Source organism: Cnephaeus nilssonii, assembly GCF_951640355.1.
Source record: "Cnephaeus nilssonii genome assembly, chromosome: 8".
NCBI classification, from domain to species: domain Eukaryota; kingdom Metazoa; phylum Chordata; class Mammalia; order Chiroptera; family Vespertilionidae; genus Cnephaeus; species Cnephaeus nilssonii.
Genome location: NC_137079.1, coordinates 21213613 through 21229882, shown reverse-complemented (window position 1 = coordinate 21229882; position 16270 = coordinate 21213613). Strand labels below are relative to the sequence as shown.

Genomic DNA, 16270 nt, shown 5'->3' with positions numbered 1-16270 from the left:
TTGCACATAAAGAAGTGTTTTTGGTTATTGATAACGCAAGCTTCCCACAGGCTACATTATCTTGATTGCCAATGATGGGTTTTGCTGGTGGTGGTGGCGATTGTTTATGTGTATGTGTGTCTGCTGATTTGTTAGATTAAAGCTCCTCAGTTCTGTGTTTCTGATCACGCCACCCTTTTCTCAGAGGCATGATTCCTGGATTGGGATTACCTCTCAACTCCAGATGTTAGCGGAGGGAAACCACGAGGGAGAAGAGTTCCCATATTTCCAGACGAAATGAGGCAGAACAAATGAAAGGATCCCCTGCTTGTGCAGAGAACGGAATGTGTACATTACTAAGAGGGATAGCCATGGCTGTGCAAACACACTAACTCCTGTCAAATAAATTGAACTTTTTGCAGGAAAGAACTCGAGCCCTGGGTTTTTCCCAGCTAAATTGCATGAAAACACACAATCCTTTTTCTTCTTATTTGAACTGTTAGATGACGGGGCCAAATTACCAGAAAGACCAAGGGCAGTTTGCAGCCTTTAGCAACTGAAAGGGCTTACTGCCTCCAATTAGGAAACACAAAAGATTCTGTGTCTTACTCCAAACACTCCCAGGTCCCGTGCCTTTCCCATTAGTTCTGCAAAGAAAGAAACCTGTAAGTAAAAAGAATATCAAAATGATCTGGGATTTTAGAAATGGAGAGCGCATTGGCCAAAGGTATATAAGCAGTTACTTCCAACTTCTTAAAAAGAATACGGATATTTTTCTACCTCTGGCCAAATGGGGGTCCCACTCCTTGCTCTCTCAGCTCACTCATTGCTGCCGGACTGGCAGGGATTCTTTTACAGACCCAATCAAAAGTCATTAAGTTTGTAAGGGCAGTGAAGCCCTGAGCTCAAGCTCAGCACCGAAGAACCCAAGGGAAGCAATGCATCTATTTTCTAATACCTGAGGCCATTTTGTTTCCAACTTTAATTGCACTTACGTATTGGTTCTGGGTATAATATCTCCACTCATCTTGCTCCACTTTCCACTATTCTACTATTAATACAGAGCTTAGGAAACATAATTGCAGTGCGCAGTAGACAGCAGTTTTCATTAACGGCACAGACGAAAACTGTTTAGCGAGAGACCTTTCTTTCCTATTGATTCAATCAAAATGACTTGGAAGAAAAGGTTGTGCTTATTAAATTCTTTTAAAAAAGGTAGCTGTTTAAATTCTTTCTCAACAGCAATTAAAACATGGTATATAATCTCTTCAGATTTTGTCATTGATGACTTTTTGTTCTTTCCAGTTCCTTTGAAATTTGCGGCTTTTTATTGGTCGTTTTTTTAAATATAGAAAATGGAGAGGGAAGGCTTTTACATGGAGACAGAAAATATAATCAGCACTGCTACTTGCAAGACACAGAGTTGCCTAGCAATGCTGGGGGAATCCAAAGGGGGAAGCAATAACAAAACAGGATGCTGGGAAATTACTAGAGGGTACAGTGTCAAAGTGGCTCACAGCACTCATCCAGAAGTCTTTGAAGGAGAACGGATATGGGATTTTCTAGCAGTGGCATAAAAAATAGCTGATCATTTTTCAATGTTCTTCCTCCCTTTCATTTGGAGCAGCTTACCCAATGGGACTCTGCTATTTTGAGTTAAAAATCTAGGACAGACACATCTGAGGATAGAACAGACAGCCCCACTGAGCCACTGGTACGTATCCTTTCCAGTTGGACTAATTGAGTACATGGTGCATACGCCTTCCATATGCTACCATTGTTTCGGAGGCTTTTGCTCCTGTGGTAACTGCTGTTCCCTTTGTTGCCCTCTCCCAAATTTCAGGGTCTTCCTTTGAAATTTTCATGCCCAGATATCTGTCCCAACACCAGATCTATCATGATCCCAACCTTGGGAGCACAAAAGCAGACTCCTTCCTGACGTCAAGATTCCATGTGCTGTCTTATTTTGCTTCGATTAGGACAAATCCATTGTGAGTTTTTTTTTTTGTTTTTTTTTAAAGACCAACAAACAAAAAATACCCAACTGTACCTGGAATCCTGGAAATGTCTGTGTATCTTTGGTTGTAATAAACTTTTGTCTAACAGTGCCAGCAACATGACACAGAATAAGAGACTGGCTCTTAAAGAGATGGCATCAATGGTCAGGAATAAATAAATTCCAAGGGAATAACTATAGGATGATACACTCAGGAAATGGAAACACTGAACAAATTATGATGGCAAATGCTGAGGCATGTGCTGAAACCCATCCTTTTGTCAGGAAAGGGATTTGGCAATATTCTGACTGAGAAGGGGAACATAGGAATCTGGATGTCAAGGTGGCTTACAGTGTCAAGGAAGTACTAGTATATCTGAAGTGCAAACCAGGAGATACAGGTTCTAGAAAGAGCTATGTCATGAACTAGTTGTATTTCCTGGAACTTGAGACTTTTAATGCATAAAACAGGGTTGTTAGGTTATCACAAAGATACCTTCCAGTTCTCACATTTAGATTCCAGAATTCTAAAGATGCTTTTGGTTGGTAGAACAACATCTGTAAAACAGACACATTTTCTTTTTTCTTCCTCATACTAGTTCCACTCTGGAATGAACAGGGAGTTGTGATAAGGTTTTAGGTATTTATACTGCAATCCCAAATTAGTTCAGAACTGTATAATATTTAACACTGCATACACACACACACACACACACACACACACACACACACACATATATGTAGCTTTTTGCCTTCCCCGTTACTGATTCCTAAGCAGAGACAGAGTATTACATGAAGATGTTTTTGAACACAGCACACACTCAGGTTACTTCCTTGTCAGCTGCTGACAGTACTCTCCCAGACACCTAAGAAGGTATGTCTCTAGATCCATTTCCTTTTCATATTACCTGTTCTCTCTTAACAACTTCTCCATCTCCGTGGCTTCATTCTTTACTGATAATTAGCAAGTTTACTTTTTAATCTCTGAACTTTACCAAGTTCCAGATCTACAGCTCCTCATTATGTCCCATAAGTATTTCAAATTCAGCTTGCCCAAACAATGATCCCACACTTTTCTCCTTGCTGTTGTAATTAATTACATTAATTGCATTACCCTTCTGCTCCTTTAAGAGATTAATTTTTATTTTTCCATCTTCTCCAATCACTCATTAATCAGCTATTAAGTCTGATATGTTAAAGCACTTCTCACACCAGATATCTCGTCTTTATTTCTGTGGCCACTACTCTAGAAATAGACCCTACTTTCTCTCAACCAAATTATCCAAGTCTCCTAACTTCCCTGTTCTTTTTTCTCCTTACACAAACACTTGTGCCAGGCTCATCCTTTGAAGCAGAGCCACTGTCAATATAATCAATCCCCATGCCCAGCAAAATATCCACAAAACAAGTAAAGAACTCCTCACCCTGATATTTGAGGCCTTTCATGCCATTAATTGAACAAAGTCTTCCAGCAATCAGCTGCTATTCTCTAACATCAATTTTATATTTTAACAAAACCAAACTTCTTGTTGAAAATATACCAAGCTTTCTTTTGTTTGCTTAAGACCACTGAGACTCTTCTCTGTCCACTTAGTATAGTATCAATTACAGCTATATGAATTTCATATTCATCAATGTCCCTTTCAAATGCTATTGCTTCCATACCTTTCCTGATAGTCCTCGTCAGATGTGTTTTTCTTTTTTCTTTTCCTCCACAACACTATCTACCTCTCTTAGACATTTAATTTGTACTGCACTTATGAGTATATTGATCTTACACTTATCAGTAGGTGTAAAGCTCTAGAGATGAGTATTTGCATCTTACCCTTCTTTGAATACTTTGAAAAGCCTCGCCTACTGTATTGAATAACATTGGGATATAGTTAATAAATTAAACCAAATTAAAACTTCCTAATTATACTTTGGCTTTTTGACTTATTTAAAATTTATTGAATTGGAACTAATAAAATCAATAATTTAGGGTGATACCAGATTGGATTTAGAATTATATTAAATTTTCAGGTAGTCTGAGGAGCCAAACTTCAAAAGTATGTACTGTTTCTATTATACAGTAAAATATAAAAAGCTGTAATTTTTCTAAGTTTTGAGTCAAATGATCTTGCTCTGAGATCCAGGACAATCCCATAGTTTACTTAATCTCCTTGAGCTTCAGTTTCCTACCCAGAGGACAATTGCAAAGACAGTAAGATAATGTCTATCAAATGCTTAGATATGTCCTAGTAAATAGTAAGTGCTTGATAAACATTAGGAGTATGATCATTATTCTCATCATCATCACTCATCAGCCAAAGTAACCAAATTAATAAAGAAAAAACAGTCCTAAACTTCTTTTACACTGGAAATCCCATTTAAATTTGGCAATCTACTTTGGACTTTGTCATTACACAGTAATCGAAAGAGCTTAAAGAACACTCAGAAACCACCAACTGTGGAGAAGGAAGTATGCAAGAATAATATCTAGGAGGAAAGATTAAAGAAACTGAAATTATGCTGCTTTAAAAAGGCATTTGTTTGGTGGAAGATTTGTCTTAAAATATTTAAAATTCAAAAATGAAAACAGGGACTGCCTAACTTCATTTCCAGTGAGAATATTAACTTCCATGCAAAATTAGGCATCAAAGTTATACAGAACAGGGAAAGGCAATGCCCCTGTACCATACTGGAGTAGACCAGCAGGGAGCTGTGGAGTCATTTAAAGATAGGATTGCACCTTATTCAATAAAGACAATGGTGGGTGACTTACACAGTTTTTCCCAGTCATATAACAATGTGAGGACCTGATGAGCTATCATGGATTCTTCTGATTGCTTCACATTCTTACCTGAACTCTCATCCAGACTCTCCTCAGAGACATGTTCATTTTGATGGACCCACTCGCCATTGCATTTGAAGAATATTTGCATGGCTGGCCTTGCTTTGCATCTCAGTGCAATGGGATTGCTCTTGATGATATAAGCATCGTCTGGCTCCTCTATGAAATGAGGCAGTGTCCCTGGAGCTGATGGGATGGATTCAGGGAGGACTTCCCCATTGTCAGTTCCTGCGAAATTGAAGAGGACATTAGAACAGAGCCTATACAGGCAGCACATACATCAGGACACAAAGCACAGCCCACACCAGTTCTAAGAGTCTTTGCTGAAAAACTTTGCATCATATTAATGCAGCATGCTTATAAGCCCTGTGTACATAAATTATCTTTCAGTGTTGCTGGACAAGTGAGAATAATGAATAGGAGTCCCCCTCTTACTATAGCTTTAAATCCACATGTCTTTGCTGAGAGAACTGAGATAAACTTCATTGTAGTGAGAGGCTGGCTCTTAAGATTCAGTCTGATTTTTTAAAGCAGAGTAGTATTCCATTATGTAAATGTACCACAGCTTTTATCCTTTACAACCTGGAGAACATGATACTAAGTCAGAGAAAGATAAGTACCATATTATTTCATTCATATGTGGAATTCAATGAACCACCAACCAAAATAGAGACAGACTTATAGATAGAGAGCAGGCAGACAGCTCTGGTTAAAGGAGGGAGGGGATTGAGGGATAGAGGGATTGAGAAAAAAAGAAGAAAAAGAGAGAACTCATGGACATGGACAACAGTGTGATGATGGTGGGGGTGTGGGTGTGGTGGGAGAGAAAGTGGGCATAGAGGGGATAAATGATGATGTAAAAGAAAGAGAGAGAGAGAGAGAGAGAGAGAGAGAGAGAGAGAAGAAATTATTAAAAAAAAAAGATTCTTTTGTTCTCCCACAATCAGTGTGAATAATGGTTATGTTGATGGAGGATGCTCAGTCATAAGACATATCTAGAAGACTCCAAATTGTCCACTTTCCTTGCCTATGAAACTTTGGAGGTTGTCTGTTATCCTACTTGGATAGGGTTTCTTCCAAATACTCACCAACTTAACTATACTTGCTAAAATGAATGCATGCTGTTCTGCCTGTCATTGGCCATCATTCTCCATCCCCAGCATTCCTTCCCTATTTACTATGAATCCCACTTTCAAGGCTAAGAACTAAAACAAATCACTAAAGTAGCTATGCGCTTTTAGTTGAGGACTTATAATTACATTTGTTCAAAAGGAAGACATAGATATGATTTTCCCCTAAACCGAGGGAACTGATGAGTAGACTGAAGCAATATAAAGGGGGAAAAGCAGTAGCCCAGATGTGGCTTCATTGCCTATCCATTACATTTAGCAAGGACCTAAGTCCAAGAAAACTACCTGAAAGTCCAGGAAGAAAGTGGTGACTGCTGAGCAATGTGAGATGACCAAGGGAATGAGATCTGTGCCTTCCAATGAGAAAGAACAAAGAACGCAAGCACAAGGATTCCAATACCAACATCACTAAGGCCCTGGAAAGAGTCATTTCCATTCAAAGCAAACCAGTCTTAGGCTGAAGCTGGGAAAAATAACCTAGCAAAACCACTGGAAGAACCACCCGGTTCCTCAGAAGAGAACCTAGGAGACAGGGTCCACCCTGTGACCTACTCTGACTTTCTGTATGCTTTAGGTGTGATTATGAACAAACAGAATCTCTCATTCACTCCGATGTCAACACTGTAAATCATCCACCATCATCAATGTGATAAAACATACTCTCTACCATAAACAAACAAACACACAAAAACAATGTAAATCAGTAAGCATTGTCAAAGGCAAACATAATTCATAGTATTAGGAGTACTGTCTTAAGAACTTTTTAAGGGGGCATTCTCAAATGTCAAAAGAAGGGGGGCTAAGACACAGAGGCATGGCTGCCTATAGTTATATTTTTTGTGCAAGAAAGAAAATAAAGGAACAGTTATAAAAAAGGCTCCTTGCCAATAGGCACACACAAGCACTATTTGTGCCACTACAATAAATTAAACATAAAAATAGTATGATTCTTCAAACGATTTTTTCCATAAAATACATCAACTTAAGGGGGAAATAATAATTTAAGATGCTATAAGCTTTAAAATACATTTGTAATAGAAAAGTTTACTCATGTGTAAGTAATTGGAAGTACCAAAAAATCACCATAAAGCAAATACTCTCTAAATAGTAAGAGAGCAAATAGTGTGTCATAAAAGTACAATAAAGTGACTCAAAAAATAAAATATGTATATAATACATGGAATAAGATGGGTTTCAGGATAGAATCTGAGAGTGTTTTTAAAAAATGTTTTAAATTATATTTACAATGGACTTCATAAAACATATCATATATTAATTCATTTTGTTGCTGACTGTTCATGCCAATTTCCCTCCTCAATAAATACCAAGTCCCCTCAGGCTTTTATAAATCAATGCATTAGAGAAAATGACAAAGGTATTAAAAGATTTTATATGGGCATCGAACAGCTCACACTCATCAGGGACTCCAGCTCTGTCCAAAGTAATTCATTGGTGCAGAAAATGGTCACTGATAATGTACTGAACCCTATGGTAGCCTCAGAGGACAGCCACCAGGACACATTTTGAATGATGCATTTTTGCTGAACTTGTAACAATGCATGGATGTCTAACATAACTACTGAAATGGGGGGGGCGGGGGTCATACAGAACAATCTCTTAGCAAATAGTGAGACCACATTTACCCAGCATAAATAAAACGACAAATAAAGACACTAGATAATCAGATAAATCAAGTTTTAACCATCCGATTCACAAAAACACAGAGAGATCTGAAAGCAATTAGGTTGCCCTCCTGCTACTTTAATAAATGCCCTGTAGATAAAGTAACAAGTCAGCCTTCATCTGAAACAGAACAAGAGAATGGAATGGAAAAGTCGGCAGGCTAGCTCAAGGACTTTCATTAAGAATCAATCAATCTTAATATTCAAAGGAGAAAAAAATTTAAAGGCAGAATGCAACATTATATCTTTATTATTGAAGCTATGTCAAAATCACTTATAAGTAAGAAAAGGGCCAGGACCCATGCAAACAAGAAACAAAAAAAGAAAATAAATGTATTAGGGTGGCATTGGGAAGGTGAGAGATCACAGGTATACATTTGTACACGTCTTACCATTTATTTGCATCCTTCCAACAAAGAAATGACATAAATATGAAAGTAGAAAGAAGTATGATATATTTTCCTTTTTTTTTTTTTTTGCTTTGCATAGGGAAGTGTTGGGAGTGATGTTTACCTGACAAGGTTCCCTATTTCCCTATCTCTCCCCCAAGTTTCTCACTGGGCTCAGGCTCCAGATCCTGCAATGCCCTGCCTTTCAGGTGGCTTCTTCGCAGCAAGAAGTCTGGAATCTTCCAGCAGGCTGTCCTTCCTTACCCAGGGCGCTGAGTCACCTTCCTCCCTAGTCTCTCATGTTCAGCCCCACCTAGTGGTTTAGAACGGAACTATTCGGGAAATTCTCAGGGCAGTCACCTAGGGAAAGGGAAGAAAGAAACTTAAGTGGGAACTTTTATGGGGCTTGGTTGCTGACAGATCCTGTTCTTTACAGGAGGAGCGGGGAGTGAAACATTAATACATGGCTTGTGGAAGACTGCACGGAAACTTTTTGGCTTCCAGGTAAATTTACTTGTAATCTCCTACAGTTGCCACTGCTTTATAATTCAGATAAAAGTTTTAAAGCTGGTGTGAAAAATGTTGGTGACTGGCCCAGCCCACTGCCTTCTCCTATATCACTTTTATAGCAGAGACTGGAAAAGTCACAGATTCACTTTCATTTTGCAGGTAGGAATGTTTACTGAGCACTGATCTAGCAAATAAGTCATAAACACAAGTTTCTGAGAAAGCTTTTATTTTCCTGACCCTTCTGTCTTTTGTTCCTGCCCTTACCTGGGAAAGATTATGCGGGGCACAGATGTACCAGCTCTGACAACACTGAAGGGCTCAACGAACACCAGCCACAAGGAATCCACCTCCTGATAATTTTATTTTTAAATCTTCACCTGAGGATATGTTTTTATTGATTTTAGAGAGAGAGGAAAAGAGGGAGGGAGAAGGAGAGGGAAGAGAAGAAGGGCCGGAAGACAGGCAGAAATCAATGTGAGAAACATTGATTGGTTGCCTCCCTTACGTGCCCTGACTGGGAATCAAACCTGCAACCTTTTGGTATATGGGATGATGCTCCAACCAACTGAACCACCTGACCAGGGCAGAACAATTTTGTTTTAATTCTCAATTTTTTAAACTACGAATAGTCAGATTTTCTCTTGTTTTTGCAGAAAACATCACTTATTGATACAACTAGATCTTCCTTCTTAAACCCAGAGCTCCAAACTTCACTTAATTAAAAGAATTTTGGTAAGCTAAAAAAATGTGGAAACTCTGTTAGCAGAAAGTAAAAATCAAAGCTGCCATTTATTGAGTGATTGCAGGTTATGGTAATAAGCCTTGTATACAGATTAAACCATTTCAGCTTCACAGCAAGTCTCTGAGGTGGGTACAGGGAATGTCCCATTTTGCATTGGAGGAAATGCTTCAATGATGTGTTTCATGTAAGATCATACAGCTAAATGGGGACTGAGAATTTGAACACAAGTCTCTGACTCCAGCAACCTCACAATTCAATTTCAGTTTAGAAGAATGGACTCTTAGAAGCCTGATACTGTAATTTAGTGCCTGGCTTATGGCAATAGCATGCAGTTCATAAAACCAAAGGATGATATAAAATGATGTGCTATGTGTGTGGATAGTCATCTTAAAGATTGTTCAGATATCCTGTCAGCTAGACTGCAATTCCAGGTCAGGATGGGTGTGTTACGGACACATGCAGAGAAGATGTTGAAAAATAAATATTTTTGAGAGAACAGCACAGCAAGAACTCAACTAATTATATTCAACTGACTAGGCATCCTCAGTGAAGTCGGAAGCAGACAAAAAAGTCAAAGAATAAATGTTGTTTGAGAATAAAATAATGAGAAGGATTTGTCTGTGTTTCATTTGGAAATAGTTTCATCTCCTTTTATGTGGAAATATTTAACTGCTAAAATGCCAATTAAAATACAAGGAGTATAACAGTAGACAGCAAACCTCAGCAAGATGAAGGGACCGGGACCAGGCATTGTTATTCCATTATGTTTAACCAAAAAACTCCCAACATGTGACCATTTGATCTGTTAAATCTGTAATGGGATTGGGAACCCTGGAAGCCACAGTCATTCCAAACTGGGATTTATAAAACCCTGGTGAGCTGTGTTGGTACTCCATGGGGTAAGAGTAGAGATCAAGTTGAGTTTCACCAGATTTTGAGAAATTCTAAATTATTTTTATACTTTTTTTTTTCCAAGAGTACTTTGAAATACATTTCATTTTTCTTTTCTATTTCCAACGTACGCTTGTCTTCTCACTAGTACAGAATATTATTATTTGTTCCAAAGTCCTATTACAAACAAAGACTACATCTGGTGAAACAAAAGAATTTTAGAATCAAATAACCTACAGTCTGAGTTAACTCTGCAACCTTGAGTGAGTAACTTAATTCTGAGGTTCCATTTTCTCATTCATAAAAATGGGCAATTAAGATTTATTAGTATTTTGTGATGTTAAAGTAAGATAATATATGTTAAAAAATAGTATATGGTAAAATGTTACCACCATCAGCATCACTGCCTGGATAAATAAGAATAAACAAAGAAAATAATTATAATTATGATCTCTATGATTTCGATTTCCAAAATTATTATTCTAATATTTATATTTCAATTTTCTGATTACTATTATTTTCACACCAGAGGTCTTATGAGATAAACTGTGGTTTATAACATTTCCTTACTATTTACTATCTAAATATATGTTAGTAAAATTCTTTTAGTAAAATCTCTGAAAACATGCTGTGAAGCATTTATTTATTCAATAAATGTGTAGTGAATGGGTGCACCATACACCAGGCACATGGTCATCCTATAAAACAATGTGATGATACACAATGGATTTCCTGTTGGACAGATCTGAAACTACTGGCTTTGATAGCTAAGCAGTCAGGCAATTTCGTAGTATTCCAGAACACCCCTCACTGCAATATTTAGATGAAGCAAGACACCTTAGAAATAGCTCTTTAAATTCTACTCAATGTCTGTGAGCATATTGCCCCACAGCAATATATGCAAGTCAGAGTAGAAAGCCTTGCTAGGGAAACCAAGTTACATAATCTAAGACAATGCACTGGAGCTGGGTTCTCTGCTTTTGTTTATGTAAATGTGACTTGTCTCCATATGGTTACTTAATTAGATGGGGGATGCATTGTACCCATTTAATGCAGAATAACAGCCGGAATTTTACATACCAAATATTTAATGTAATTTATGAAACACAGACTCTTTCCCCAGGCCCCAATAAAAGTTCCCTTTTTTTTTTTAACTCAGAAACTATTCTGCCTTCTTCCCAACCTCTAATAGAAATAAAAATGTTTTATATCACTGCATTTGCATAGTTCACCTCACCTGTATAGATCTTATATACTGTGAGCCTAAGATATTGTTCCATTGAGCAGATCTTAAATTCTGCAGAGTGGAAGATGGTAAATACTTACAACACAGTCAAAGAATCTGAAGATCTATTCTTAGTTCATCAAACAAGAAACTCCAGATTTCAGTAGAGCTTATAAAAGCACATTAATTATTTCTCCAAATTACCACAATGTACTTTAATATATTCAGTTCTTTGTATTTGACATATGTGTGCATGCGTACTAAGGTTAGGCAGTTCTAGGTGCTCTGGATTCAAAGGTCACTCAGACATAGTTAATTTCCTCAGGGAGCGCTCATGGAGTAAAACTAGACAAATAATGAAAGAACAAGGACAAACATCCAACAGCACACTGGAAGTATACACCAAGTGCCACAGCAGCACAGGAGAGAGGGGGCAGAGGAGGCGGGAAGGAGAGAGAGAGAGAGAGAGAGAGAGAGAGAGAGAGAGAGAGAGAGAGAGAGAGAGAGAGAACGAACCAGATCCCAACGTTCCTTGGGAAGGTTGAGGCAGGCATCTCAGGGAAGATTAAATCCCAGCAGGGTTTGGATATGAGCTGAACAGGAGAACTAATAGGAGAGGGCACTCTAACCCAGGTCATGGCAGATGCCCACATGTGGCATGAGCATTCGGAATAGAATTTAGGTAGAGGTAAATATTACCTTCATTAGAGTAAAAGAGTTTAAGATTTGTACTAAACCATTGGCCCTATTGAGTTTCAACGTCTCTCCTTCTATGTGCTTTCCACGAAGGGCTTTCTGAGATGCAGGCACAACCTAACCACCGAATTATAGACAGAGAGCTCTCTTAGTTTGCAGCATGAGCCCTAAGGCCAGTTTAAAGGGATTCTGTGTGTATACTTGGAATGAGGGAGGAACCAAGCTGGTCCTTAAACAGATAGCACAGGGATTCTTTCCACCGCAGTGACACAGGTGACATAGCTCCCAGGGTCACAGGGGAAGTTTTTTGTTTGGGTTTAGTTTTTAAATTGCAACCACCATTTTAGCTCCCGCTTGAGTCATGCACAAAACTGAGTTGTAACAATTGGGTCTAAGCCAGTTCCTATGGCAGGCCTTGTCCCTTAATGGAAAGGAGCAGCATACAATCAGATTCAGCACGAGGCTGCTGTCCCATAACAGCTTCTCCAAAGAAACTATGAAGAGGCCAAATTTAGCCCAATAGTTTTCTATGCATCCTGGGATTATTGATGATTTAAATTTTTATTAAGTCTTTTGCTTTTTCTATATGTTTAAATGTGTTCTAAAATAAGCACTTAGAATCGGGAAAAATATACACACAATTCCCTATTCCAATGAAAAAATATAATACTCTCTAAACTATGGCAACTTCTAGGTTTTACTTCCTAGTATCTAACTTCTAGAGTACTAAAATTTATAAATCAGGGAAAAACTAAATAAATATTTCCCTAGGGAAAATATGTAAAGAATTAGGTTATAAGATTTAGAAAACATAATTATTTTAAGATGTAAAAAAAAAAAAAAGAGTAATATTTTACTGAAAATAGTGGATGAGATGGTGTTTATAAATTGTTTCTTAATCTCCCCCCAACAATGGATACATTTGTATATGAATGTGTACCTCTGACTAGTTTTTAAATTCATCTAAAAACCTTGTGGGGTTTGGGAAAGGTTTTGCTTTCACAATGTTATCGCCTTTCATTTGTAAGTGACAGTTTTCAAGAGTGAGGCCATTCATAGTTATGGAAAAATGGTTGTTTTAATACAACATTGAATGACAGAAAACCAAACAATCAAACACCATTCTCCTATTTTTCATCCTTGGAAAATTACCTTTCAGGAAGAGCTTTGTGGTTTATGTTCTGCACACTAATACAGCAGGGACTTTCAATCTTTTTTATGACAAAAAGAAGAAACAAAAGGGGGGAAACAAAAGCATGAGGAATAAACACTAAATTCCCCTTGAAATGTATACATCTCTATTAGATGTCAGGGCACATTTTAAGAGCTCAGATTGTGACCATTTATTTTCATATCTCAAAATGTGAATGTGGCTCGATTTGACTGGAACAAGTTTGATTGGATTTGTTGTATGTGATCTGGACTCAGGCAAAATAGACTGGGAGTTTATCATAGATAAAATCTGAGCCAACTCTCTTATCTTAGAAGCCATCTGGGCCCTCACAGGTTAAACAGCTTGCCTAAGAGGTCTATGGAGCAGGCTTAGTTAAAGTCTCTCTATTGACATCTAGAATAATATTTTCTCCATTATTCTATGCTGCTTTTGTTTGAGTGAAACACTAAAGATTAAATTTACAACTGAATTTTGTATTATTGTATATTGAGAAATTTTACCCAGAAAACAATCTTGTAAAATCTCTTTCATGATAGCCTTATAACTTGCAAACATTCTAGTAATCAAGTAAAATGAAAAATAATAGTCTTTAACATTTCATGATGTATTTTCTATTGAAAATGATGGCTTATTATAAAATGCTAAGTTATAGAAAAAGCACCAATTTTATGTATATACATATACATATACATATACATATATATATATATATATATATATATATATATATATTTGTTTATAAACACACACACATATATGTATATATATAAATTGTTATCTACTGTCACCCAATTTCCAAAGACCAATCCTATATAATAAAAGGCTAAAATGCAAATAGACTGAATGGTGGAACAACCGGAACAATCAAACAACTGGTCTCTATGATGTGCGCTGACCACCAGGGGGCATGTGTGGAACATGGCAGGCATTGGCTGCGGCAGGATGATGGAGCAGGTGAGCGGAAGGCCAGACAAAGGCTGGGTGCCGGTCGCTGCCATCGGGTCGAACCTTTGGTGGTTACTGAAAATTCTTTGCTCCCACATGCCACAGTCTTGCCTGGAGCTTGCACCTGCTGCTGGTGCCAGCCCCCCTGCCAGCCCCAATCACCCCTCAGGACTTCTCCACCTCCCCCTGCTCCTGAGGGGAGATCAGGGCCGGCAGCCACCTCTCACACCCGCTGCCGGTGCCCGGCACCGGTCCTGATTGCTCAGCATCATCAGCAGGTGCAAGCAGTGGCTGCTGGCCCTGATCACCTGAGGGGCAGCAGCTGCTACTCACACCAGCTGCTGGCACCGGCCCCAATCACTCCAAGTCTTCAGCCAGTGTGAGTGGGGCCAGCGCTGTCAGCGCATGGGGGCAGCAGGAGGGGGGCTGCAGGCAGACTGCACCGGGGGCGGTGGCAGGAGGGGCTGGGCGGGGGCATGGAGGAGGGGCCGAGACCCGCCCCTGTGCCTATTGCAGTCTTGCAGCCCAAAGTTTCTTTCAAGGTACATGAATTCGTGCACTGGGCCTCTAGTAATATTAATAATTTGGTACATATCATTCTCATATCTTTCTTTTTCAGATTTATATTTAATATTTTGGCTTTCTGTATATAGGGTACATGTATGTTCATTAGATGTTATGTCATTTTTTCATGGTATTATTCATTTTTAATTAAACTGATTCTTATTGATTGACCGTAGAACTGTCAGTTTTTATCTTGCCATTTCTTTACTTTTTAACATTTAGTTATTTTAAAATGTTGGCTTTACATTGATATAATGACTCTCCACTTATCAAATGTACCCTAATTTTACCTAGATCTATAACTTCAGCACAGTTATTTGAAGCTCTCTCCCTGGAGCTTCAAATCTGTACATTAAATGGTCTTTAAATGTTCTTGCCTAAATGTCCCCACCCATCCTTCAAACTTCTGCCTAAAACAGTACTTATTGCTTAGCACCTTAGACTCATTCTTTGGCCTAGATTCCCTAAATCAAAGAATGGCCCTAATACTCACTGAGTTCCCCATGCTACAACCTGGATACCACCTACCCTTTCGCTGCTCAGCCCCTACATCCAATTCAACACTAAGCCCTACTGGTTCTGTGTCCTAAATATCTCCCAAATTCAGTAACTGCTCTTCATGCCAACTACCCTGGTCAGCACCAGCATTTCCCTAAATTACCATGATTGGCCTTAACTATCTTCTCCATCACTCTTGCCTACCTTCCTTCAATCATTCTATACACTATGAGCAGTATGAGCTTTCCAAAACGCACATTTGAATGTCATTTTGTCTTAAAACCCGTTAATTATTTGGATAAAACCCTATTTGATATGGCTTTTTCATGATTAGGTCCATGCTTACATCTCTAGCTTCATACCTAATCTTCTCACCACCAGGAGACTATAGGGCCTGTCTCTCAAATCTTTCTGGGATCCAATACTCTTCGCTGGGACCTGCACCCATGCTTTTCCTTCTGCCTAGAGTACTAATCCCCCCTCTGTTGCCTAAAGCCCATTCTCATCCTGCAGGTTTAGCTTAGTTGACACATAAGTGAAGCCCCACTATAACATCAAGAATTCTAGGTGGCATTCCCCTTCTTTGTCCTTCCATAATTCTTTGTCCTACTACATAATTATTCATGTATGTCAGTGTACCTTCCTCTAGACTCTAGGTTCCATGAGGCAAAGGAAATGAAACTCTAAATAAACAATCAGATAAATGAAACTGGGATGAATCTTTGTGACCATTACCTTTGCAATAAATATGTCTTAAGTACATACGATGTATGGATAAAGTAATTTTCAAATGGACTTTGAAAACTGGCACAGCCACCCATTTACCAATTTTTCTCATCCTCACCAGCATTAAACAGAATATTTTGAGGATATTTGTTAATTTATTAGTAAAAGTAAATAGTAATTGTTTACTATATACATCTCTACTACCAGAAAAGTTAAATATTAAAACATGTTTATTAACTAATTTATTTTTTATAAATTGCATATTCATATTTTTACCATTTTGATTTTGT

At 38.2% G+C, this 16270-nt stretch overlaps 1 protein-coding gene across 3 annotated transcripts in view; it reads right to left on the bottom strand.

Moving 5' to 3' along the window:
* Positions 1 to 16270, bottom strand: part of UNC5D (unc-5 netrin receptor D) — a gene marked incomplete at both ends in the record, with an annotated part of 503620 nt that overhangs the window by 220593 nt on the left and 266757 nt on the right. For all 3 annotated transcript variants that reach the window (XM_079779640.1, XM_079779639.1, XM_079779641.1), the window contains one exon: positions 4818 to 5036. In XM_079779640.1, coding sequence (XP_079635766.1) covers positions 4818 to 5036 — 219 coding nt within the window. The remainder of the gene's footprint in view (positions 1 to 4817; positions 5037 to 16270) is intronic.